General features: G+C 45.2%; 1 protein-coding gene across 1 annotated transcript in view; it reads left to right on the forward strand.

Annotated features, from left to right (window-relative positions):
- The window catches only part of KIF13B (kinesin family member 13B), a 375,782-nt gene extending 348,292 nt beyond the window's left edge, over positions 1–27,490 (forward strand). The window contains exons 38-40 of the mRNA XM_040348102.1: positions 14,025–14,087; positions 19,491–20,478; positions 22,329–27,490. Of these exons, the coding sequence (XP_040204036.1) occupies positions 14,025–14,087; positions 19,491–20,478; positions 22,329–22,612 (1,335 nt within the window). The 3' untranslated portion in view covers positions 22,613–27,490. The remainder of the gene's footprint in view (positions 1–14,024; positions 14,088–19,490; positions 20,479–22,328) is intronic.
- The last annotated feature ends 210 nt before the right edge of the window (positions 27,491–27,700 follow it).

Genomic DNA, 27,700 nt, shown 5'->3' on the forward strand with positions numbered 1-27,700 from the left:
TTCCGCCGACGCCAGAGGCTGGGCCCTGTTGGTTCCGCCGACGCCAGAGGCTGGGCCCTGTTGGTTCCGCCGACGCCAGAGGCTGGGCCCTGTTGGTTCCGCCGACGCCAGAGGCTGGGCCCTGTTGGTTCCGCCGACGCCAGAGGCTGGGCCCTGTTGGTTCCGCCGACGCCAGAGGCTGGGCCCTGTTGGTTCCGCCGACGCCAGAGGCTGGGCCCTGTTGGTTCCGCCGACGCCAGAGGCTGGGCCCTGTTGGTTCCGCCGACGCCAGAGGCTGGGCCCTGTTGGTTCCGCCGACGCCAGAGGCTGGGCCCTGTTGGTTCCGCCGACGCCAGAGGCTGGGCCCTGTTGGTTCCGCCGACGCCAGAGGCTGGGCCCTGTTGGTTCCGCCGACGCCAGAGGCTGGGCCCTGTTGGTTCCGCCGACGCCAGAGGCTGGGCCCTGTTGGTTCCGCCGACGCCAGAGGCTGGGCCCTGTTGGTTCCGCCGACGCCAGAGGCTGGGCCCTGTTGGTTCCGCCGACGCCAGAGGCTGGGCCCTGTTGGTTCCGCCGACGCCAGAGGCTGGGCCCTGTTGGTTCCGCCGACGCCAGAGGCTGGGCCCTGTTGGTTCCGCCGACGCCAGAGGCTGGGCCCTGTTGGTTCCGCCGACGCCAGAGGCTGGGCCCTGTTGGTTCCGCCGACGCCAGAGGCTGGGCCCTGTTGGTTCCGCCGACGCCAGAGGCTGGGCCCTGTTGGTTCCGCCGACGCCAGAGGCTGGGCCCTGTTGGTTCCGCCGACGCCAGAGGCTGGGCCCTGTTGGTTCCGCCGACGCCAGAGGCTGGGCCCTGTTGGTTCCGCCGACGCCAGAGGCTGGGCCCTGTTGGTTCCGCCGACGCCAGAGGCTGGGCCCTGTTGGTTCCGCCGACGCCAGAGGCTGGGCCCTGTTGGTTCCGCCGACGCCAACGGCGGGGCCCTGTTGGTTCCGCCGACGCCAACGGCGGGGCCCTGTTGCGTCCGCCGACGCCAACGGCGGGGCCCTGTTGCGTCCGCCGACGCCAACGACGGGGCCCTGTTGCGTCCGCCGACGCCAACGACGGGGCCCTGTTGCGTCCGCCGACACCACGGCGGGGCCCTGTTGCGTCCGCCGACACCACGGCGGGCCCTGTTGCTTCCAGTGCAGTGATGCCGAACCTTGGCACCCCAGATGTTTTGGAACTACATTTTCCATGATGCTCAACTGCAGTGTAGTTGAGCATCATGGGAAATGTAGTTCCAAAACATCTGGGCTGCCAAGGTTCGCCATCACCGATCTAGTGTATAGAATTATAATCCGGGGGGGAGGGTGGTGGCACTTATCCAGTCTATTTTACATCTACAGTATGTCCACCTATATAGATATAAAATAAATAAAATCCTCCAGGTCCCCTTGAAATTAAATGGTAGAGCAAAAGATCAGAGCGCCAGACACCCTTAAGAAAATCTCTTCCGTCTTCATTACTCCAGCCGTTAATGTCGTTGGCCTCGGGGGCGAGAAGAAGATCATTGCAGTGTAAGCACTTTCCTAATTATAACATTTCCATAATGTTATCCCCGCGTCTACTTCAAGTGTTATGTGTGGTCTGTCAGAGGTCACGGGCTCCAAAGTGTTCTCTTTTAATAAAGATCTGCTCCCTAATTAGAGCTGATTGCTTCGGAAGGTGAGCCTGCTAAATCTCCGAGACTTCTTTTGCCGAAAAGCCTGGCCGCTCATCAGCAGGTCACGGCCATATGTGTGTGTCTAATTTCTAATGACAGGTGAGGCTCGGGAAAGGGCTCGCCGGGATGTGCGCTCTAGAATCAGCCGATTTCACTCATTCGCTACAAAATAATAAAAAAAAAATGCTTGCCGATATCGATTGACGCAATCGCTCCTTTATACTTCATTTCTGGATTTGGTGCTGTTTCACCACTAAATGCCGCCTGCTTTAACCACTCGCCAACCAGCCATCGCAGTACTGCGGTAACATGGCTCGGCTGGGCGAAACAACGTTATGTTACGTCGCTTCGCCCTGTGGCGCCCGCTGCTCGCCCCTGGGGCTGTTACCAGTGCCCGGCGGGGGCGATGACCGACGGACACCCGCGATCGCTCGTGACACAGCTACCGGTTCTCTTATGCCCCCGTACACACGGTCGTAAATTCCGCCAGCAAAAGTCCGATGTGAGCTTTTGGTTGGAAATTCCGACCGTGTGTAGGCTCCATCTGACTTTTGCTGTCGGAATTTCCGCCAGCAAAAGATTGAGAGCAGGTTCTTTATTTTTCCCACGGAAAAATTCCTATCAAAATCCGATCGTATCTAGCAATTCCGACGCATGCTCGGAATCAATATGACGCATGCTCAGAAGCATTGAACTTAATTTTCTCGCCTTGTCGTAGTGTTGTAGGTCACCGCGTTCTTGACGGCCAAAAGTTCAGAGCACTTTTGTGTGACCGTGTGTATGCAAGCCAAGCTTGAGCAAAATTCCATCAGAAAAACCATCAAAGGTTTTTCTGACGGAAAATTCGATCATGTGTACGCGGCATAAGGGGAGAAATGACCGATCATCTGTTCATACAATATATGAACAGCGATCTGTAATTTCCCCTAGTAAGTCCCATTCCCCTTCAGTTAGAACACACCTAGGGAACACAGTTAACCCCTTGATCGCCCCCTAGTGTTATTCCCTTCCCTGCCAGTGACATTTTACAGTAATCACAGTGCATTTGTATAGCACTGATCGCTGTAAAATTGTCAATGTTGCCAAAAGTGTCTGATGTGTCCGCCATAAAGTCGCAGTCCTGATAAAAATCGCACATTGCCGCCATTACTAGTTAAAAAAATGACATAAATCTATCCCCTACTTTTTAAACGCTAGAACTTTTGCGCAAACCAATCAATATACGCTTATTGCGATATTTTTTTTACCAGAAATATGTAGAAGGATACATATCGGCCTAAACTAGTGTTTCTCAATTCCAGTCCTCAGGCCCCCCCAACAGGTCAGGTTTTCAGGATTTCCATTATTTTGCACAGGTGATTTGATCAGTTTCACTGCCTTAGTAATCACCACAGCCTTTTCATCTGAGGGAAATCCTGAAAACCTGACCTGTTGGGGGGGCCTGAGGACTGGAATTGAGAAACACTGGGCCCTAAACTGAAGAAAAAATTTGTTTAAAAAAAAAAATGGAATATTTATTATAGCTTAAAAAGTAAAAGCTATTGTGTTTTTTTTTTTCCAAAATTGGCCCTGTTCTTTTGTTTATAGCACAAAAAATAAAACCGCAGAGGTGCTCAAATACCACCAAAAGAAAGCTCTATGTTGTGGGGAAAAATGGACGTCAATTTTGTTTGGGTGCCACGTTGCACGACCGCGCAATTGTCAGTTAAAGCAACGCAGTGCCAAATAGTAAAAAGTGCTCTGGTCAGGAAGGGGGTAAAATCTTTCAGGGCTGAAGCAGTTAAGGTATGGGGCATGGATGCAACAAGTAAGAGATGGTGAAAAGTATATAAGAGAACAAAAAAAATGACAAAATACAGATATATATATATATATATATATATATATATATATATATATATATATATATATATATATATATATATATATATATACAATAGATATATTTTATATAAAAATCTAAACATACACATATAAACCTATACAGATAAAATGTAAACATGGATAAAAAACCTAATCCTTAAAATGTCATATGAGCTTGACCAGATCAATCCAAAACGAGTTTTCCCTCTTTCATTAAACTTCATGATCCTGCTATGAAGGTCCTTGTTCAAGCACTTCCTGTTATAAGGTGACAACACTCTGTATCCCATGTCTGTATCCCATTTGCACTCTTGCGTTATCACCTGGGCTTCCATTGGAGATTTAAAGCTTCCGTTTCTACGCAAATTACACTCTTATCCTAATGATGAGGCACTATTTCGTCCCATTGACACCGGGGATGGGGCACTATTCCTCCCACTAATATCAATGATGGGGCACTATTCCTCCCACTGATATTAATTAAGGCGGGGCCCTGTTGCTTCCGCCGACACCAGCGGCGGGCCCTGTTGCATCCGCCGACACCAACGGCGGGGCCCTGTTGCGTCCGCCGACACCAACGGCGGGGCCCTGTTGCGTCCGCCGACACCAACGGCGGGGCCCTGTTGCGTCCGCCGACACCAACGGCGGGGCCCTGTTGCTTCCGCCGACACCAACGGCGGGGCCCTGTTGCGTCCGCCGACACCAACGGCGGGGCCCTGTTGCGTCCGCCGACACCAACGGCGGGGCCCTGTTGCTTCCGCCGACACCAACGGCGGGGCCCTGTTGCTTCCGCCGACACCAACGGCGGGGCCCTGTTGCTTCCGCCGACACCAACGGCGGGGCCCTGTTGCTTCCGCCGACACCAGCGGCGGGGCCCTGTTGCTTCCGTCGACACCAGAGGCTGGGCCCTGTTGCTTCCGTCGACACCAGCGGCGGGGCCCTGTTGCTTCCGCCGACACCAACGGCGGGGCCCTGTTGCTTCCGCCGACACCAGCGGCGGGGCCCTGTTGCTTCCGCCGACACCAGCGGCGGGGCCCTGTTGCTTCCGCCGACACCAGCGGCGGGGCCCTGTTGCATCCGCCGACACCAATGGCGGGGCCCTATTCCTCCCAACTATTACCAAAGATGGGACCCTATTCCTCCTCCTACTGACCATAGACGCTGTTAATTTTGTATGCTCCCATTGGCCACTAAAGTCATTGTTTACAACCAATGACGCTGGGGCATTTTCTACTTTCACTGACCACAGTCCGGCCCTCCTAAAGTTTGAGGGATAGTAAGCTGACCCTTTGTTTAGGAAGTTTGGGGACCCCTGGGCTAGATGATGCTGGACATCCTGCAGCCGGGAAATGAGGCGGGGCTCTATCTGACCTGGTGCAGCTTCTAATGCACATTGTGAGAAGCTCACGGTGTGGTGAAATCGGAGCAAGTCATTTCAGTACAGAAGAGGAGCCTGGAGGAGTCTGTCATTGACCTCTTTGGTTGGAGGGACTGAATAATCATTAGCTTGTTATCGTTATTAGCTAACGCTTTCCTGTATTAAATGAAGCTCTGCCCATATGCTTTGATGAGAAGGCATTGATCAGATCAGGAGGGGGAAAGGGGTAACGTAGGGTGAATGATGGTATGAAAACGGGAATGTTACTAGTATTTCCATTGTGTTAGCCGGTGATAAGAGGCTCCAGGGACTGAATAAAACTTAAGGTGAAGCAGAAATGTGCTTTAAGCATTCTGTCTGCTGGAGCTCTATAGATCGTGGATCTCTGCCAAGCTTATTGTGTATCTAATAAACAATAGCATGCATCTATCCATTAGTTGGGTTCATGTTAGGCCATGACCTGCCAGTTGGCAATTCCCGTTTAGTGGTTAATAAAGGAAAAAAATCTGTCCTCTTTCCATCTTCTCTGTGATTGTTTCTGATTGTTTGCTAATCACTGGTGATGAACTACAGACCTCAGCACCCTTCTTAAGTTGGACATGTTGGAAGATGGTTTTTCGGGAATAGTTACTAGTCCGCACTTCCTGCCAGAAGGAGATGTGTGTTAGAAGAAATCTGTCAGGAGAGGAATTTGTAAGCTGTGATGTCAGTGGCTTTTATAGTTTTAAATCCAAGAAAAGAGAATCTTCCCCCATCAAGTTGATTAGTGGAATTTCTGACCTGTCGTGGATTTTTAGTACTGGCACATCGAAGGAATAGACGCTTTAACAGCCCTTGTGACAGTTCCATGGCACTTACTAGTGAGCTGACGATTATGGAACAGACCGTGCTCAGATGCCTTTTTCCGGCAACTAATCTGCTGATAAAAGCAGGTGATGCTCCAGATTTGGAACATCATTGGGTAGCTTCTGCTGTGTTAGCTAAATGTTCTCTTCAAGTAGGTCCTGACCCAGATTACTAATCATGATCATCTTGATCGTGACCCAAAATACTGAGCAGGTCTTGACGCTGGATGTAGACCCAGAACCAAAGATATACTGATCATGTCTTGACTTTGGAAGTAGGTCCTGTCCCAAAGGACTGATCATGTCTTGACTCTGGCAGTAGATCCTGACCCAAAGGTACTGATCATGTCTTGACCCTAAAAATAGGTCCAGACCCAAAGTACTAATCATGTCTTGACTCTAAGTAGGTTCTGACTCAAAGGTACTGATCATATCTTAACTTTAGAAGTGGGTCCTGTCCCAGAGTACTAGTCATGCCTTGACCCAGACCCACAGCACTGATCATGTCTAGACTCTGGAATTAGGTCCTTCCCCCAAGGACTGACCTTGTCTTGACCCTGGAAATAGGTCCTGCCCCAAAGTATTGATTATGCCTTGACCCTAAAAATTGACTAAGACCCAAAGTTCTGATCATGTCTGGGTACTGATCGAACCCCTAACCCAAGGTACTGATCGAACCCCCGACCCATGGTACTGATCAAATCCCCGACCCAAGGTACTGATCGCACCCCCAACCTAAGGTGTACTGATCATACCCTGACCCAAGGTGTACTGATCATACCCTGACCCAAGGTGTACTGATCATACCCTGACCCAAGGTGTACTGATCATACCCTGACCCAAGGTGTACTGGTCATACCCTGACCCAAGGTGTACTGGTCATACCCTGACCCAAGGTGTACTGGTCATACCCTGACCCAAGGTGTACTGGTCATACCCTGACCCAAGGTGTACTGGTCATACCCTGACCCAAGGTGTACTGGTCATACCCTGACCCAAGGTGTACTGATCATACCCTGACCCAAGGTGTACTGATCATACCCTGACCCAAGGTGTACTGATCATACCCTGACCCAAGGTGTACTGGTCATACCCTGACCCAAGGTGTACTGGTCATACCCTGACCCAAGGTGTACTGGTCATACCCTGACCCAAGGTGGTGCTGATCATACCCTGACCCAAGGTGTACTGATCATACCCTGACCCAAGGTGTACTGATCATACCCTGACCCAAGGTGTACTGATCATGTCTTGACCCTGGAAGTAGTCCCAAACCTAAATTACTTGTCTTGACCCTGACCCAAAATACTGATCATACCACAGATATACCATCTGTTGATCCTAATTTTGATTGCCTCTTTGTTAGACAGTATCATATCTGCTCCTAAATTCCAAGTTCTGCCCAGCTATTTAAATCCCAAGTCTTCCCTTCAGTCTGTGAGCAATGTGCATTAGAAGCTGCAGCATACAAGATGGAGCTCACCTTATGAACCAGTATCTTCTTTCTACCCCTTTCCTCCGCTGATCAACCCTTTCTTTCTTTGAATTTTAGTTATTTCGATCATTGAGGCTTAGCACCAAATGCACACGTTACCTAGGGTGGTCAGAATGGAAATACAGTCTGCTTAGGAATACCCTTTAGACTGACATCCCACCCATCAAGGCATTTTGTATTTGCATAGCTGACACGGCTTCCATCAGGACTGAGGGCTCTTGAAAGCAGTACTGAGGCATAGTTCTGTGGTGTTTTCAGAAAGCTCTGTATGCACCACACCAATCCCTTCCACCAGTCATGATCTGCCTGCATTGCATAACGAAGCACAGAGATCCAGTGATGACGTCACTTGGTCTAAAATAAGGCATGTAACGAAATCGTAACGGTTTCATTTCAAAATGTCATTCGCATGTTTGATAGAGGGGGGAACGAAGGGATCGGAGAAGGCAAAACATAAGCAGATTAAACTTCAGCTTTAATCCATTATTTGGGCATTTTATTCTCTCCTCCAGAGTCTCCAATTATTTTACATTTCATTTATTTACTTTCTGTTAATTCAAATACTCTATAAAAATGCCCCGCTTTTATAATTCGACCAGAAATCTTTTTGTTAATTAGCGTGAGTGTAAAAGAAGCACACTAATAAATTCACTTGTGGTTCCGCTAAGATATGTGATAGACGCCGGGTAATAAGTTAATAATTGGGGCGTTTTGCCTGTGGCGGCGGTTGAAGCCGTATCCCAGTGTGTGATTTAGTGCACCTAGCCCAGTCAGAGTGCTGCTTTGGACTTTTTTCTTCATATTAAGCTTTTTTCATGTTTTGTCAAAAATGTGATTTGTGTACGAAGGAATTAATGATTCGTGAAAGTAAATGACACAGGAGTCGTCCATCTCGGCAATGCCAGAAACGTATTCCACTCATTTGGATTAAACTGACGGCTCCTGATATGATGAGATGATCTAACCCCAGATCCTGTACCATTTATCAAGCGTTAGCGATGACCAGCACTGGCTATATGGTGGCTCCGATTGATTGCCTCAAAACCCACCAGGCACTACTGGTGGGCTGCCTGGGGCGGCTGGCTACCTGGAGTAGTTATGTTACCTATCTGTTTTTTGTCCCAGGTCTCCAGTTCCTTCTCCAGTTCCTCTCTAAAATGAAAGCTCAGAAGGGGTCGTTTGATCCTTAAATTTTTACCAAGATTTTGAGCTCAACACTCCTTTGGAATTTTCGTTAGTGTATCTAAACCCCCCCCCTCCCCCTAAAAAAATATATTGCCACTTGCTAGTCCTTGCTGTGATTTACATGAATTTTCTTTTTTCAAGCTTCTTTTGTTTTGTTCTTACCTGGTGATCCTGCAAATAGATATCCTGGGCCTGGGTGGCTATGTCACGCCTCCAGTTCATCTATGGAGGGAGCCATGGTTATCACCCTAGGCTGCTCTCCTGATATGGACTACACCTCTGTCCCTGTGTGACTAATTCACTCCCCCACTGTATCTGTGGAGCGAGCCATGGGTGTCACCTTGGGATGCTCTCCTGATATGGACTATACTTCCTGTCCCTCTGTGGCCACTTCGCTTCTCCACTGTATCTATGGAGGGAACTATGGTTTTCACCCTAGGCTGTTCTCCTGATATGGACTACACCTCTGTCCCTGTGTGACTACCTCATTCCCCCACTGTATCTGTGGAGCGAGCCATGGGTGTCACCTTGGGATGCTCTCCTGATATGGACTATACTTCCTGTCCCTCTGTGGCCACTTCGCTTCTCCACTGTATCTATGGAGGGAACTATGGTTTTCACCCTAGGCTGTTCTGATATGGACTACATGTCCTGTTCCTGTGTGACTATGTCACTCTTCAACTATATCTATGGAGGGAGCCATGGTTATCACCCTAGGCTGCTCTCCTGATAGGGACTACACCTCTGTCCCTGTGTGACTACCTCATTCCCCCACTGTATCTGTGGAGAGAACCATGGGTGTCTCCCTAGGACGCTCTCCTGATATGGACTATACTTCCTGTCCCTTGGTGGCCACGTCACTTCTACACTGTATCTATGGAAGGAGCCATGGTTTTCACTCTAGGCTGTTCTCCTGATGTGGACTACACGTCCTGTTCCTGTGTGACTATGTCACTCTTCCACTATATCTATGAAGGGAGCCAAGATTCTCATCCTAGGCTGTTCTCCTGATATGGACTACACGTCCTGTTCCTGTGTGACTATGTCACTCTTCCACTATATCTATGAAGGGAGCCAAGATTCTCATCCTAGGCTGCTCTCCTGATATGGACTACACGTCCTGTTCCTGTGTGACTATGTCACTAGGTCCCTGTGTGACCACGTCACTCCTTCACTGTATCTATGGAGGGAGCCATGGTTGTCACCCCAGGCTGCTCTCCTGATATGATATAAACAAGACCAAGTATAAATCCAAGGAAAGATCTAAGCTTTACTCACCTACCATCCCGCTGACAACCAAATCAACCTATCTAACAGTATGTGTTAAAACAGGGGTTTAGTCTGCACACATTTGCAAATACATGCGTAAGCCACAGAGCCTCGTCACGGCATCCTGGTATCTGTGGTCCTATCTCTAGCTTATGAGAAACTCCACAATGGAAGTACATGCATTCTGATGGATAAGGTGGAGGTCAGCTGGACTGAAGGGAGCTCTCCTGATATGGACTACACCTCTGTCTCTGTGTGACTACCTCACTCCCCCACTGTATCTGTGGAGAGAGCCATGGATGTCACCCTAGGATGCTCTCCTGATATGGACTATACTTTCTGTCCCTGGGTGATCACGTTACTTCTCCACTGTATCTATGGAGGGAGCCATGGTTTTCACCCTAAGCTGCTCTCCTTATATGGACTACACTTCCTGTCCCTGTGTGACCACGTCACTCCTCCACTGTATCTATGGAGGGAGCCATGTTTGTTACCCTAGGCTGCTCTCCTGATATGGACAACATGTCCTGTTCCTGTGTGACTATGTCACCCAGACTGCTCTCCTGGTATGGACTACAAATGTGTCCATATGTCTTTTATTTCCATTACACAGTGACTGGATTAAGGTGTCGGCACAACCAGTGTGGATATAAATGTTGGGGTATCCTCCTGACACTCAGAACTAAAAAAGTGGCTTGTATAAGCAAATGTTAGCTATACCATGACCTGTATAAATTAGAACCTTCACAGAAATAACTTGTACAGATTCAACTTTTTCTGGCCTCCTTGGGGGCAGCATTGAGAGCCTTTGATGGTCCGTGATACTCATTATAGCCCATTTATTCTTGTGTGTTGGAAAAACCTCTTACCCAGAAGGCCTGACCCTTTACATTTTCATGTAGAAGAGTGTAAGTGAAACTCCATACAAAGCTTTGTGCTTGTTTATTTTGTTTCGGATAGTGGAGATGGGTATTTTCAGCATGATTTGTTCCACGCTGCCTGTAACTTTAGAGGCCAATGAGGGCTTCTTTTAAACTAATTTACGCTTGTTATGAAATTATCAATACCATACTATAGTGAGGATGGGTGACACCTTCTGTCAGGCTTTTTGTGTTTTCAGCATGAATTGCTCCAGACTGCCTGTAGCTTTGGCGGTCAATTAGGGCTTGCTTTAAACTCGTGCTTGTTAAGAATATATAAACACTTTACCGTCCCGTCCGTAGTCTGACCACAGTTACACTTGAAAGAGGCATGTCCTGTTTTCACCACTAAACAAGAAATGGAACCCAAATGCTACAACAACTTGCTCTCAGATGAGCTAATAACCCCTATGTCTGCCATTTTTAAGTCCTGTGTCGTCGTTATCGTTTGTGAGATGTTTTTGAGATTCAGAATTCATTAACTGATGTATTTAACCTCATCCTGACCTACATTGACCTAGACCAGGGATCCTCAAACTACGGCCCTCCAGCTGTTGCGGAACTACACATCCCAAGAGGCATTGTAAAACTCTGAAATTCACAGACATGACTAGGCATGATGGGAATTGTAGTTCCTGAACCACTGGAGGGCCATAGTTTGAAGACCCATGGCCTAGACCATGGATATGCAATTAGCGGATCTCCAGCTGTTGCAGAACTACAAGTCCCATGAGGCATAGCAAGACTGACAGCCACAAGCATGATACTCAGAGGCATGATGGGACTTGTAATTGTGCAACAGCTGGAGGTCCGCTAATTGCATATCCCTGACCTAGACATTTTAAAAGGATGCAAAACCCATCTGATGTGAACTAAAGCTCAGAGGTCCAACACCTAGGAAGAGATGTACCTGTCTTGCCGAGCCATAGGCTCCTGTCAGATGGACAATCCTGTCTTCAAACCAGTGGTAAAATCTCTAAGAAGTTACTCAGCTTCTCGGAAATGCATCTGCTATATTCAAGGTTCTGCAACGTTTTGGTTGGAGAGGAAGCAACTTGGGTAAAATGGTGCCTGCATCTCAAAGTGTCACCAATGCAGACAAATGCCGAAAGTCACAAGCCTTTAGGAAGAGATGTGCCCATTTATGCCAAGCCATAGGCAATCCTGTCTTTGAACTAGTGGTTCACTCACCTTCTCGAACATGTCTCTTTAATCAAGGCTCTGCAATGTTTTGGTTGGAAAGGAAGCAACTCGGGTAAAATGGTGCCTGCAGCTTAAAGTGTCACCAATGCAGACAAATGCCAAAAGTCACAGGCCCTTGGGGAGGGATGTGCCCATCTGTGTCAAGCCATAGGCTCATGTCATGTTTGCAATCCTGTTTTTGAAGCAGTGATGCGCTAAGAGTTCACTCACCACCTCAAAAATGCCTCTAGAATTGTAGTTCTGCATCGTTTTGGACGGTAGGAAGGAACTTGGGTAAAATGGTGACTGCCGTTCAAAGTGTCACTGGTGCGAACAAATGCCGAACGTTATATGCCAAAAGAAGAGATGTCTCCATCTAGGCCAAGCCATAGATGGAGTGCAGTCTGATGCTCTCTTAACGCTCGAAAGTTCAGAGAACTTTTGTGTGACCGTGTGTATGCAAGCCAAGCTTGAGTGGAATTCCGTCGGAAAAACCATCCAAGCTTTTCCGACGGGAAAACCGATCATGTGTACGCGGCATAAGAGTTCACTCACCTTCTCCAAAATTCCTCATGTCTCCATAATCAAGGTTCTGCAATGTTTTGGTCAGAGAGGAAGTGACTCCAAGTAAAATAGTGACTGCAGGTCAAAGTGTCACCAGTATTAAAACGGTCAGTGTGGCATAGGCCTCAGCCCTGTCTTTGTTCTCACAATCTGGTAAACTCTTGTCAGCGCAAGAGGAGTTAAGCTCTTTAAGATAACCCATCTCATCTGTCCCTCCATTTGCTGTGACAGCCCCAATAATAGACGTGCTTAACCTTATTTATGAAGTGATCAGGTGGAAATAGACCTTGCTCTTCTCAGCTTTCTGATGGCTCCAATCCAGGAGGGACCAGTAAAGAGCTTCTTGTCAGAGCATTATGTCTACACTAGTGAGATATATGATGGTCTGGGCAGAGCCGCAGTCATGTTCCGCTTCACCACAGAACGGCCATCAGAGCGCATAAAATACGGCCTGATCCAGGTTACTGATAACGGGGCTTCAATTACTACAGCCTGACAGTCTGATGTTTCCTTCTGGGTCTTCAGTCATAATGGACACCACATATAAATACCTCCTCTCACCATGCAGTCCTATTCAGCAACCCCCGGCCACTACTGCTATGTGTGCAACAAACAAATGACGGACATTTATATTTATTAAAAAGGTCTTTGGAAAATTAGATTATCCCACTTTAGAACGTTTCACTTGGCCACTGGGAGTTGTTATTGCCTTTTAGCGCTGTGAAAATTCAGATGTTAATAACTTTCTATCTTTTGAGAAATCCATCTGAATTTGAGAACTTGTTTCCATGGCTTGTATAGTTTCCCGTCAGTAATTAAATTATACAAATGTATGTTTTCATAGAAATATTGTAGGTTTTTTTTAATGAATTTTTATTTTATGGATGAGCAGGCCGCAGTATGCAGAAACATATGCATGCATTTTTTTTTCATCCTTTGTCGAATCTTTAGTTGGCCAGACACTGTATGAATTTCAGGTTCCTGTGCTCATGATTCAGGCATTTGGATAGTGATTATTTTTATAAATGGACCTCTTACTATCAATTTCTGGACATTTGCTAAGCTCATCCATTCTTTCTACATCTCCATGGTGCCTCCACTTTCTGGACAATGTTCAACTCTATAGGCAGGTTGGGGAGGTCACTAGATGAAGTTCTATCATGTATCATGGTTCAGGAGGGCGAGCAGCAGTCTGAACATGTTCAAGGAAGGGGCAGGCATAGGCGTGCGCACAGGGTGTGCCAGGTGTGCCCAGGCACACCCTAATCACCCTGTGCAGCAAAAATTCCCCCTACTGCCCTGGCTCCTCCACTTCTCTCTACAGCGCTTCTGGCTTCCCTCCTCTCCTCTCCCGCCGGCTGTTGCTGTGGGGATGTTTTAGAATGAGCGTGGGAAGGGGCTGGTAAATATGTAATTTACTGGCACCTTCCCTTTCTGAATGAAGATCGTGAGTGATCGGTAGTGTGTGTTTGAGCTTTGGGGTGCACACCCTAGGGGTGCAGGAATAGGTGTCCTACGAGGGGACCATCCACTAAAACAAAGTGTTTCAACTGCAGATTTATTTAACTCTGTTTTGGATATATTTAGCGGCTTGTTTCAGTCTACACAAAATTTAAATTACAAATCCTATCCCTTGTCTCCCTTCCAGCCTGTCCCTCGGATTATAGTCCAGTCTGCGAGTATCGATGACACGGCGTTCAAGCTAAAAACGGTAAGTAGGGGAAACGCAACAAGATACAGCTTACGTGTATGGTGGAGACCAACTAGTCACATGACTGGGGTAACCTATATATCACCATGTTATTGTATTTATTTATTTCCAATGTCTCATTAGTGTCAGGATTTTTCGTCCTCTTGTTCAGAACCATTCCCTTGAAAACCAATATTTAGGTGTTGTGGTTTCTGCCAACATTAGTCACATGCCGGCTTGTTATATCTCCCAGGGGTTCCAGTAGCCTAGCCAAAGTTTCCATTTCCACTCGACTGCTACAGTCATCACAAAGCCTCATGATGGTACTCCACTCCCTTATTGGGCTTACCATGAAGTAGACAATGAAGGAATTCAGTTGTGGTTAATTCGTTAAGGATTTAGGACAGCCTTTTTAACATTGGAAGAATTCTGGAAATAATGTTCAAGTCTCAGGGATCCCTTTTCTATATCTACAACTCGTGGTACATTGGTGATCAGTAGGAAGAATGTCCCTTACATTGGTGGTCAGTGGGAATAATGCCCCTTACATTGATGGTCAGTGGGAAGAATACTCCTTACATTGGTGATCATTGGGAAGAATGATCCTTACATTGGTGATCATTGGGAAGAATGCCCCTTACATTGGTGATCATTGGGAAGAATGATCCTTACATTGGTGATAATTGGGAAGAATGATCCTTTCGTTGGTGCTTTGTGGGAAGAATGGTCCTTACATTGGTGATCGGTGGGAAGAATGGTCCTTACATTGGTGATCAGTGGGAAGAATGGTCCTTACATTGGTGATCAGTGGGAAGAATACTTCTTACATTGGTGGTCAGTGGGAAGAATTCTCCTTAAGGACCGTGCACACGGATCAAATATCGGGTGGCTTTGGTCGGTTCAGTAGAAACCGGCCGACATTCGGCCTGTTTGTATGGCAACCGGTCCGACAGGAGGGACATGACGGAAAAAGGTCTGCCGATGGCATCCGATCAGTGCTCTCAGCCAATGGCATGTTAAAATGTGAGCAGAAACTGATGAATTGTATGTGAGGAGCAGCACATTTTTGGTTCAAGTGGTTAACTTGTAATTGGGAAAGGATTTGGAATTAGGAGTTATGCAAATATCAAAATACCTTGATGGGCAGATTGGTTTTGTTAGATTCCTAGATGGATAGATACTGTGTACAGTGCTGTAAAAAAAGTATTTGCCCCCATTCCTAATTTTTTTTATTTTTTGCATATTCACTTAAAGGATTCAGATCATCGAACAAATTTTAATACTACACAAAGTTTACCCGAGTAAATCTAAAATGCAGTGTTTAAATGATGATGTCCAAACCTGACTGGCCCTTTGTGAAAAAGTAGTTGCCCCCCACCTTGCTTGATCATGAATGAACTGCGATTAACCACATTTTTTAGAAAGCGGAGTTAAATTTCACTTGCACACCCAAGCCTGATTACTGCCAGACATGTTGAATCAAGAAATCACTTAACTAGAAGCTGTCTGACAAAGTGAAGCACGCTAAAAGATCTCAAAAAGCAACACCTCATGTTGTGGTCTAAAGGGATCCAAGAAGAGATGAGAAACAAGGTAATTGACAGTAATAGTCTGAAAAGGATTACAGAGCCATGTTTAAGGCTTTGGGATTCCAGAGCCATGTTTAAGGCTTTGGGATTCCAGCCTACCAAAATTACTCCAAGAGCACCAAAGATGACTCATCCAGGAGGTCAAAAAAGAACCCAGAACAACATCTAAAGAAATTAGGGCCTCTTTTGCCTCAACTAAGGTCAGCGTAAACCATGGGTGCTCAATCTGTGGCCCTCCAGCTTTCGCGGAACTACAACTCCCATCATGCCTCTGCTATTGGGAGTCATGCTTGTAACTGTCAGCTTTGCAATGCCTCATGGGACTTGTAGTTCTGCAACAGCTGGAGGGCCACAGGTTGAGCACTCATGGTGTAAACGATTCAATAATAAGAAAGAGACTGGGCAAAAATGGCATCCGTGGGAGAGTTCCAAGGCCAAAGCCACTGCTGACCAAAAAACACAAGGATTCGTCTCGCATTTGCCCAAAAAATATTTTTTTATCCCCAAGCCTTTTGGGCAAATATTCTGTGGACTGATGAGACAAAAGTTGAACTTTTTGGCAGGTGTGCGATCCGTTCCATCTGGTGTAAAACTTTTATAAGAGCATTATACCAACTGTCACACGCGGTGGTGGTAGTGTGATGGTCAGGACTTGCCATAATTGATGGAACCATGAATTATGCGCTCTACTAGAAAATTCCACCCGTCATTTTATGACCACTTGGGTTATGCAGCATGACAATGATCCGGAAACACACCAGCAAGTTCACCTCTGAATGACAAAAAATTAAGGTTTTGGGGTGGCCTAGTCAAAGTACGGACTTAAATTTGAGATGTTGCAGGCCATTCATGCTGGAAAACCCTCCAATGTGGCTGAATTAAAACAATTCTGCAAAGAAGAGTGGGCCAAAATTCCTTTACAGCGATGTGAAAGCCCTATTGCAGTTGTTGCCACCAAAGGTGGCACAACCAGTTATTAGGTTTAGGGGGCAATTACTTTTTCTCGCAGGGCTAGGCAAGTTTGGACAGCTTTCTTGCCTTAATAAATGAAATCATAATTTAAAAACTGCATTTTGTGTTTACTCTGGTTATCTTGGTGTAATGTTAAAATTAAAAAGTGTGAGAAATATGCAAAAACAATAACAAATCAGGAAGGGGCAAATACTTTTTCACAGCATGGTATATGTTCTTTTATTCTTCTTATGGTTCCATGTTGGGAGTTGTAGTTTTAAGAGTTGTGCTGACCTTCTTCTTTGTAATTATCTTTCTGATTGTCTTATGAGATAAGAACACCCCTAATTGTGTAATGAATTTTGAGATCACCGATTACCGGCAATTGAATTTCCAGGTCGTGTCAAAAACCTCTCTTGTGCTTCCCCCATAACTCTGCCAGCTGACAGGCAGTATTGATTACCCGAGTTTAGTACATGTTGCCTCTGGGAAATAGATCTGAGAAATGGTGTGTTTAATCTCCGAAGCAGCCTCTAAATTCTTCACCTGTAAATTGACAGGCCCCGGGAAAATGGAGGGCGGCGGGGAAGAAAATTTGGAAGGGAAAATATAAATCTTTGGCAGCCAGTTGGAAATTCATGATTTATCCCGGCCTTAAGTGCAGCCAGAGAAGTGTTAGAGACGTATAGATCACTGCAGCCCTCCTGAACCCATAAATTGTATGCGACACAGCAGCAGATGGAGCAGTCCTGTCACATAAATCAACGTTCAAGTAAATATTGGGGAGGGGGGGTATTCCTTGTGCACAGTTTGTCCCTTTTGTGAGAGGTGATCCGCAGCTGTCCTCTATTCTTCATAGTTAACACCTTCCAATCACGTTCCTTGTAACATCCTCAGGGCTAGGCCTTGATAAAGTGCAGGTTGAGACGTCTGTGTTGAAGGTGAACTCTGGAAACGGAAATTTGCATCTGAACTCAACTGTCTACCGCACCGCACTGCAGTGTAAAGAAACACACCTGTGCTGATTTATGGCTTGGCTATAAGTATGCACAACAATGGAAAGATGGTTCTTGGAGATCAGCTGATTCTTGTAGGCATGTCCATATATAGGTTTCAGTATGTGATAAGGCAATCGGTACAACAAGCTGTTACCAAGTATTTGTGAAGATTTCAACAAGCTTCAAGCAGCTTTGACGAATCCCTTAAGACCAAATTAATTCCCAGCATGGGTATTTTAAAAAGAATCTTAAGAGCAGGGCTGACTTTCACTTTAAACCTTTGACTGCCAAGGATGGGTCTTACGAGTCATGGCAAACCCTTTCTCTGTCAAGGATGTGGCCTTCACATCATGGCAAACCCTTTGACTGCCAAAGAAGTGTCCTACATGTCATGGCAAACCCTTTGACTGCCAAAGAAGTGTCCTACATGTCATGGCAAACCCTTTGACTGCCAAAGAAGTGTACTACATGTCATGGCAAACCATTTGACTGTCAAACGTGTCCTACATGTCAGAGCAAACCCTTTGACCGCCAAACACATGTCCTACGTGTCATGGTAAACCCTTTCTCTGTCAAGGATGTGGCCTTCACATCATGGCAAACCCTTTGACTGCAAAAGATGTGTCCTACATGTCATGGCAAACCCTTTGCTTGCCAAAGATGTGTCCTACATGTCATGGCAAACCCTTTGACTGCCAAAGACATGTTGTACACGTCATTGCAAACTCTTTGACCGCCAAAGACATGTCCCACATGTCATGGCAAACCTTTTGACTGCCTACGCGCTGGACCGGGGTAAGGGGTGGGCTGGAGGGGAAGCTGCCCTGGGGGCAATTTGTTTAATGCAGGGATGGGGGGCCCCCTGACCCTAACCTTAAGGCAAGGGGTTGGTGCAGTTTGACATCTTTGTTTTGGACACTGGGTGACCTTGTCCTGGCACTGCCTACATGTCATGGCAAACCCTTTGACTGCCTACGTGCTGGGCTGGGGTAAGGGGTGGGCAGGAGGGGAAGCTGCCCTGGGGACAATTTTTTTTATTTCAGGGATGGGGGGGCCCCCTGACCCTAACCTTAAGGGAAGAGGTTGGTGCAGTTTGACATCTTTGTCCTGGACACTGGGTGACCTTGTCCTGGCACTGCCTACAATGACATGGCAAATCTTTAGAGACAGTTGCGGTGCAGTTTTTTTTTATCACAAAATCCCCTTTAAGATTAAAAAAAAAAAAAAGGACATTCAGGAGGCAACAGTATTTGTCACCTGGACACCTGTCAGCCACTGTTCTACCACCCTTTCAAAAGCAATCCAATGCAGATAACAGTTGCTAGGGTGGCAGCCAGTGTAAAGATGCCTTAAAGAAGTAAAATATTTTTTTTTTTTTGATAAGTCAGCAGCTACACATACTGTAACTGCTGACTTAATTAAGAGACTTGCCAGCCCAGAAATCCAGCCCTGTCTTTGCCAGGCCTGGGTCCCCGACATCACCATTTTGACTGTGGGAAGCCGGCTGTGACTGCCTGTGGCTTCACAGCCGGCTCCCCTCTGTGCCCTTTGCTTGCTTAATTCCAGTGTTAATTATAAAGGCATTGCAGTTGGGTGGATACATTAGCAGTTAATTGACATGCCACCTGCTGACTATATATACAGACAAACGCAACATATTTTTTATTAATACGTGCAAGAAATAAGAGGAACCATTGACAGGAAGGCCCCCCTGTGTTACTGTGGCTGGAGTTAAAAAGTTATTTATTTAATACTTTGTTACTTTAATTCCAAACTCTTGATTTCATTTATGTCCATTTCTTTGTTTATTGTCCAGCGTCATATTAGTCATTGTTTGGTATTATGAACGGCTGTAATGGTCTGATGGTTCTTTTGTTATTTGCCAGATTGCCCTCGAGGAACGGACCATAACCCACCAACCAGTGATCGCTCGTTCACCAACGCAAGAGAAGAGAACTGAAAAGCCATCTACAGTGCCTTCACAGCCAAAACATTGCGAATCTCCAGTACAGGATTCCCAAGAGGGGGGGCCTCCAAGTCCTGTCAGCGAAGCTTCGAGTGGGTACTTTTCCCACAGCGTTTCCACAGCCACTTTATCAGAGGCATTAATTACAGGAAATGAGGTGCCTACAGGTCAAATCTTAAGCCCCACAGCTACTGACAGTAGTCCACCCAGTGTACCTTCTGCTCAAGAGCCCCCTAGAATAGAATCTAGAAACAAAATCAATGCCATCCCAGTTGACATTTATCACAAAGCTGATGTTGGTCTTCAAGAAGATATCCTAACTGATACAAATGTTAAGGATGTGAATGACTCGATAGGTTCTGTCCTGGGTGATCACAGCAAGCATAGTTTAGAAGATCACATTCGGAAACATGAGGAGCCTCTTTTGACAAGCTTGGAAGCACATCACACAACAGCCACCTCAAAAAGTATTTCTTCAGAAAAGATCACTGCAAGCACCTTATCTTCAGAAAATCACAAGGAGGCTCAACCAATGCTCACGGCCGAACACTTAAACCAAACCAAAGGCGTTGTTTCTCCATTCAGGATACAAAAAGTAAGGCAGTCAGAACTGAAATCTTTTACGCGGATACTTGGCGATGACCTTGGAGATGTTCCTAGTTTAGAGAAGCCGGGGAGCGCCGTCAAGTTAAAAGGAAGTAAGGAAGCATTGGATGACCAGGCAGAGAGCGGGGAAGAGAAAATGGACGCGACATCCGACTCTGAGGACTGCCAGGAGGTTCCTGAATGGTTGAAAGAAGGGGAATATGTGACACTCGGAACAAATAAGACTGGCATTGTCAGATACGTCGGCTCTGTGGATTTTCAAGCAGGGACCTGGGTTGGCGTGGAGCTTGATTTGCCAGCAGGTGAGGCACTTTAATGTTGAAAATTACACCAATAGCCTTTAGTGCCAAATTACTTTATGCCAGACTGATTATGAAAGCTCTTTAGACGTCCTGTTTTCTGATAACTTGTGGTCCCTGTAGAAGCAGGTGAGTTTATTTGGGATAATCCGATACTTTATGTACACAAGTGGACTCTGTTCAACCAATAAAGCTGAGGTCCACCCTAAAAAAAAAAAAAAAAAAAGTACATTTACAGTCTTCTTGACACCTATTGAAAAAACATTTGGAGAACATTTTGCTATGCAGTCGTCCTAATCTGCCACTTCCTATTCCACGGGGCCCCTAGGTGACTTCCTCCCTCACCTGTGCTCCTGGGAAATGATAAACAGGGGGTCTTCACTGTCTTCTGTGTGTATTCCAGAAGACAAGCTGACAAAGCGCCGCGCGACTCACTCACGCACAGTAGTAAACGGGCAGTGAAGCCGCAAGGCTCCACTGACGGTTTCCCTTAGTTGGAATGGCGGCGCTGGCACCCGATCCGATGCATGGATTGGCCTCGGGGGGCCGACATCACGGGCTCCCTAGACAGGTAAGTGTCCTTATTAAAAGTCAGCAGCTACAGTATTGTAGCTGCTGAGTTTTAAAGAAAAAAATGTCCGGGTGGAACACCGCTTTATGTAAATTCTTAAATAGTTTGGCAGCTCCTTAGACTTCATGATGCGGTTTGTCTAGATAGGTTCTTATTAAGAGGTTTTCGAAGTGTATTAGAATTTTTTAAGCCTTTCATTTTACTATTTATTAATAGTTTGGAATAGTTTTTACATAAAATGACAATTGGATACATTTAACTCCAATTTGCAACACTATAACCCTAACCTTGGCAGCCATTACGGAGTACCACACCCCAGGGTCTGAAAATGGTATAGTCCAAAAGCCAGGCTGCCACATGGCAGCCTTGAGCAGCATCGCAGGGAAGAATCTCTTAGTAAAATAATAGGATAGCCTGTAACACAACCAACCTGAAGAAAGACGTCCATCCTCCCGGGACAGTAGTAAAAAATAAATATGAATCAGGCTGGTAGTAGGAGGGGTTCTCCTGGAGTGGCCTACAATTTTCTTTTTTGCCAGTGTCCAATCCTCCTGTAGGCAGCAGTATCACCAAAAGGTGTATGACCTCCTGTGTCTCTTAAAGTGGATGTAAACCCACTCTCATCCTTTCTAAACTACTTCCATAGTGCTGATCTATAAGATCTATATAGATGCCTCCTCCTGCCTCCTCCTGCATGTATCCTTACCTGTCAAATGTCTCCCCTCTGTCTGTTATGAGAACTGAAAACTGCAGATTCTGTGGGTGGATCTGGTGTCTGGAGCTCGGAAGGGGTGTTCTGCTGTCGTGAGAAGTGGGGGGTGCTGACTTCTTACCTCTTCTCCCATGCAGCCAGCAAGTTGAGAAGCAGGGTGAGGGGCCGAAAATAACTTCTCACCAGGTGGGGCCTCTAGTAATTTGGGGGGCCCTCCGCAGCTTTGCTGGGCCCTAAGTGGCTTGCATAGTGAGCCTATAGGGCGGACCTGCCCTGATTTAGAGGATATGGAATTGCATATGGGGGGGGGTTTTAGAAAAACTTTCCTGAAAGTGAACTTACATTTTAACTCTAATTTGATGAGCTGTGGAAATTTCATGTACTGAAGTCCTGTCCAAGGGTGACAACATTGCTCCTCCATGAGTGCTGTCCAGAGTCGGTGTCATCGCCCTAGGACAGCCAATGTTACCAAGTGGAGAAATAAAACAGATTTTTGTGTTTGATTTAATACATTTATAATTGAGTTTTGAAACGATTCTTCATTTATATTTTTTCCCCTCGTTGTTACAGGCAAGAATGACGGCTCTGTGGGTGGCAAACAGTACTTTAAATGTAACCCCGGCTACGGTGTCTTGGTGAGGCCCAACAGAGTCAAGAAAGCCACGGGTACGGCACGCAGAAAAAGCGCCGGGCTACGTCTGCAAGGAGCAGTCGAGAACCGAAAGGGCGCCGGCCTCTCCAGCTCTGCCGGAAACCTTGCCACGTTGACCGCTCTGGCAAAATCCGATCGAACCGCGAGCCTAAAAGCCGACGCCCAAAAGAAGGCAGAGAACAGGAAGTCTTGGGCCAATTAAACGCAGTGCTCGCTGCTGTATTGTAATGCTGTGTTTTTAACCTTCAGAAGGGCTTTTGCAATGTGGTCATCTTGGGTGACAACTCATGACAAAGCCCTTTCCGCATGAATAATTCCACCATACTGCTTTCAGGTGTCTCTTCTCCGCATTGGTGATGGACCCAGTCAATCTGATCCTGTGACGCCGATTTAATTTCCGATGCTGCGGCTACCCCAAAGATGCATGGAGAGGTCACCAATACGCTCATTTTAACCTTTATTGTTGGCAAGCATGGTGCAGGACGACTGACCGTCACAGAGTGTCTACTGTGTATATATAAATGTGTGTATGTGTAAATAAGTTTTATACATATCTTTTATGTGTTGGAAAAGGATTGTTGGATCGTAGGTTCTACATCTGTGGATTCCAAACCAGACCAAATCTGCGTTTCTTTTGTATCTGTTTTCCATGTGGTGGTGGCCTTGAGTGGCCAAAGGGAGTCAAGTTGGGACGCAATAGGAAATGTATGTATGTGTGTGTGTATATAAAGGACCATGGGTGTACATACACAGCTGTATTTTGGGGGTAACAAGTGCAATGGTAAGTGACTGCAGCCAGGAAAAGGGTTATAAAAGGGCAAACGGTTCGTTCAAGCAGTAACCTCCTCTATGGTTTATCCCTGTGCAAGATGCATGGAGAATTACGTCCAGTGAACTATTCATGCGTCTATATTCGGTAAGGGTTATGAATTCGTTTTTTTTGTTTTTTAATGAAAATTTAACTGACTTCTGGCACCAAAATGATCACTTTTTCTTTTTTCTATACTGTGCACAAACACCGTTACACAACAATGAGTCACATCTCTCCGACACTTTGGCCTTTTTACTTTCTGTTCGTAGTTTTTTTTTTTTCATTGTAATATTTATAAATGGTGGGTGTTTTTCTTTTCTTACTTCCGGAGGGTAATGGGTTGCGATTTACAATCATTCTTAAAGTTTTGTTTAACGGTTGTGGGTTAATGGTGGTAATCGGCTAAATTGTGGTGCTGGGATCAAGACGGTCTACAGCTTTACACTACATAAAGGCACAATAGATGCAATTGGGTGGTATTCACTAATCTATAAGTGGTGCTTTATAGGTTCAGTAACCCACAGACCAATCAGATGTTAGAGCAGTGAAATAAGACATTTTGATTGGTTGTTGCTGACTTGTCTGGACCTCACTCTTTATCACAGTAGTGACAGTTGCACCAACACATAGAAGACATTCCACGTGTGCGATGATATGCCGTGTGCTCAAATTCCTCACGATGTGTACATGTGGCACTTGTTCATTTTTAGGAAGATATGCATGAAATCAGGACCAAATGTCTGTGTGCTTATAATTCTGGATCTGTGGGCCTCACAGGGGTCCTGTTTTATTCTGTGCATGCAACTGTTTGGGAGGACGAATACCTGGAAATACCATGTGATTGTCTGTATAGGTGTCATTGTCGGACAGCACAGTGCCTTAAGCTCTCGGACTATCAGTAGAGTCTTTGTTCTGTAGCCTAATGGCCAACACTAAAGGCAGTATTCCGAATATATGGGCATATCTGAAGGGGAGATCATAGGAGGCAACCCCGACGCCCCCTTCCGTTGGGACAGTGGTCAGGAAAAGCCATGGAGCTACAAGGGGTGACAAACGCACATCTGTTCTGTACATTGGACCCCTGTGTACTTCTACCTCCTGGAGCTAGTCATCTGGTAGCCATTTTACAACTTGAATTCATGTTCAGCCAATCAGATAGCTAGGTTGAAGACTTTACAGAGCTTTTATTGGCTGACAGTGACAGCACATCGGTACATGGTATGGCTTTGGTTTACCAGCTAGTTTTTATTAGCAGGTTGGGCGCCATCTTGGTCAACAACTTGCTTCCTTGTTAATTTATTATGGTTTCAATGCTGACACTCCCTATACACTGTACATATCAAATCTTAATACTAATAATACATGCAGTACACTTTGAAACAAAATGCACTTCATATCACCAAGACCTTTATTGATATCAGCTACTTAGTAAGTTCCTCTTGTTTTCTTTCCTTAAATACCACTTTCCAGGGTCTATGTCGACAGGCTTTTATTTGCTTCAAGTTGGTTTTGCATTCCCATGCAAGTTTATAGGGATTAAAACCTGAATGAGGCAGTTCAAAGGCAGATGAGATTCAACAGAAAACATGTGCTTGAGGAGCACTGGAACCCAAGCGAAAGTCTGGATGGAGCTCCAACTTTTAGAGGCAGACAGAGTATCCCTGGAGTATTTCTGGACAATATGTAAGGGATCAGGGCGTTGCAAAGCTTTGAGTCAGGTAAGCGTTTATTTTTTCACAACAAGAAGATCAAAGGGCAACTCATTTTGGGGGTACAAAAATGTCCCTTGATCAGGGAGAACAATGAAGATTTGGGTCAGATTGGCAACCTAGTTCTTCTACTTGATGGAGGAGTTTTGAATCCCCCAATTGCATTGGCTTTTAACCTTCTTGTCATGAAAAATACCCTTTGCTGGACTAATTCAAGCTCAATGGTGTTCTCATCCTTTAAATCTTCTCCAAATGCAGATCAAGAGGTCAATGGCATGTCATGTCAATGAATTTTGAATGATCTCAGAAGCGTCTTAAACTGATTGCCATTGTAAAATCCCAAAGCCCATCGACCTGGGCCCTAAAGTAACCCTAGATCAGTCATTCTCAACCAGGGTTCTGTGGAATAGTAGAGTTCGTCCAGAGGTTCCTTAAGCTATGGCTTCCTGTCTTCCCGTTTTTTATGGTGCCTGAATAGTTCCTAGTCAATGCCACTTGGCAAAGTGATCTGCATGAACCCAATTCTAGTTTTAGCTGTCTATAAAGTGAGGATCCTATCCACTGGCCACCATTCTAAGGGGCCATTTTTTCCATTGATCTTCGAAGTATTGATTTTAGCAAGGGTTCCCAAAGACCTGAACATTATTTCAAGGTTTCCTGTGGGATAAAAAGGTCGAGAAAGGCTGCCCTAGATTCTCAATATAAACAAGTGTGGTCCAGTCTGTTAGGAAACGACAGAACATAAGCTGGCTTTTACTACTTTATCAGCAAGAAGGGGCCCATTTCTTTGTTGAAGACATAGGGACAGAGTCCAATGCCAACGCTTGCATTTTGTTCGCACTGACTTCTATTCACTAAGAAGGCAGATTAGGCACCAATGAAGGTAGCTTTCATTGAATATCCTCTAAGGGTCTATTTATCAGCCCAAGATTCAGACAACTTTCCACCCAAGATTCATATATTTCTTTTAACCAAATTGAAATGTGTGAATCTTGAGTGAAATCATCGCTATATCGAGCCCCAAAGTGTTTAGTGAACCCTTTTGAAGACTTGGCTTGGAACTCAGCTCAACAGAACATCGGGCACACACTAATACCTCAAATTTCAGTACTGACCGGTGATGAATTGGGTGCCTAAGCACCATAGAAAATTTAGAGTGCCATGAATTTGACTTTCTTGTAAAAACAGACAATAAATTACATCAACAGAAATCTTTCCCGTACACACCTAAATGTAGTGACTTCTCAAATTCTAGAATTATTAATTTTACCTGCCAAACTCTCTGCAAATCATATCTGCCTTTTGAGTACGCTGGCTTTGGGCTGGAAGGGGCTCTATTTCTTGAAATTCTTTGTATATATTTAAAAGCACTTTACTTGAATTTACTTAGCCATGTTTTTTTTGTAAAAAAAAAAGACAGTCAAAATTTATCGAGCTCATCCATCTCGCGTCGCCAGATTTTGGAACCTTGTGATTTGTTGAACATGCGGTTTTAAAGATTTATTTGTTACAGGCATGTGTGTTTTAATTTGTACAAGTCACTGCCACGCTCATCCACAAGGAATTCTCATTCGGGGTGGCGTTTTTTTGTTTGTTTTGGGGTTCTTCTTTGTCGTTTTTGAGGTATGGTGAAATTAGAAACGTTATGTTTTTTCTTTTTATCCTTCATTTAATCACATCATTCGGACTCCAATAAATTATCCACGTTGCCTTTCGGTGAAAATAAGATTCTTGCAGTTAATAATTACCAGGTGCCTTGGTTTTGCTAAACTTTTTAAGCCGTAAGCAAAAAATTAAATAAAACATCTTTTCTATTCACGATTTTGTAAACGCTAATTCTTTTTTTGAAGTTAACACTGGGTCTATGTATAGTTTTTTTCTTTGTAAGTAATTGTAACAAATAAATAACTGCTGTTTTTTCCGGGAATATTTTTCTTTGCTTCCCGAGCCAGACTTTTTGATTACAAAGAGTATTTTTTTTCCTCGTATATACCAGCTGGCACATAAAGATAATAAAAATGTTTTTTTCTTTAATAGCCACTTTTAAGTTTTTAATATGATGCCTAGAGCTATTAAGTCTTCTGTCCCAGATTTGTTAGTAAATAGCTCAATGCCCCTAGTTCGTAATCAGCACTGTGATTTTTTTTATTTTTTTTGCTCTTCTAGTTCTAATTTAATGTGTTAAGTTTCTTTAAAGCCCAACAACTAAGACTTCCAGTAGATGACAGGAAAAGTCCCAATGTAAATCTCGGGATTGGTGCCTTCACTGCAGCTCTTCAACCACTGAGTCTCAAGTCTGTGTCACACTATGAATTGTTTTTTTAACGGTAATAAGCATGAAATCCTGAATCTTTCGATTGTTCTCATCACCGGTGGTGTGTGGCAAGCCGAGGGGGTGTCTCATGCATGTTTAGTTTTTGGATGGTTGTATTATTGATCTTCGTGGAGAGCTGATTTCCAAAGAGACATCTGTTAAATTTGTTTTAAATCATTTTATCATTCTAAACTACTGCATCTTGTTCATCGATGTCTGATTAATAAACATTTTTTAAACCAGTAATTTGTCCTTTTTGTTCTTGATGAGTTCTCCCAGCAGTCTTAGTATGCATGAAGCATGGGTATCTGAAGGACAGATATGACAAATGCAATAATTGTATCTATTCGTATTTAAACAAGAAGTCTCTTTTTTTATATATATATATATATATATATATATATATATATATATATATATATATATATATACAGTACAGACCAAAAGTTTGGACAC

This window comes from Rana temporaria, chromosome 4 (genome assembly GCF_905171775.1).
Source record: "Rana temporaria chromosome 4, aRanTem1.1, whole genome shotgun sequence".
Taxonomy (NCBI): Eukaryota; Metazoa; Chordata; class Amphibia; order Anura; family Ranidae; genus Rana; species Rana temporaria.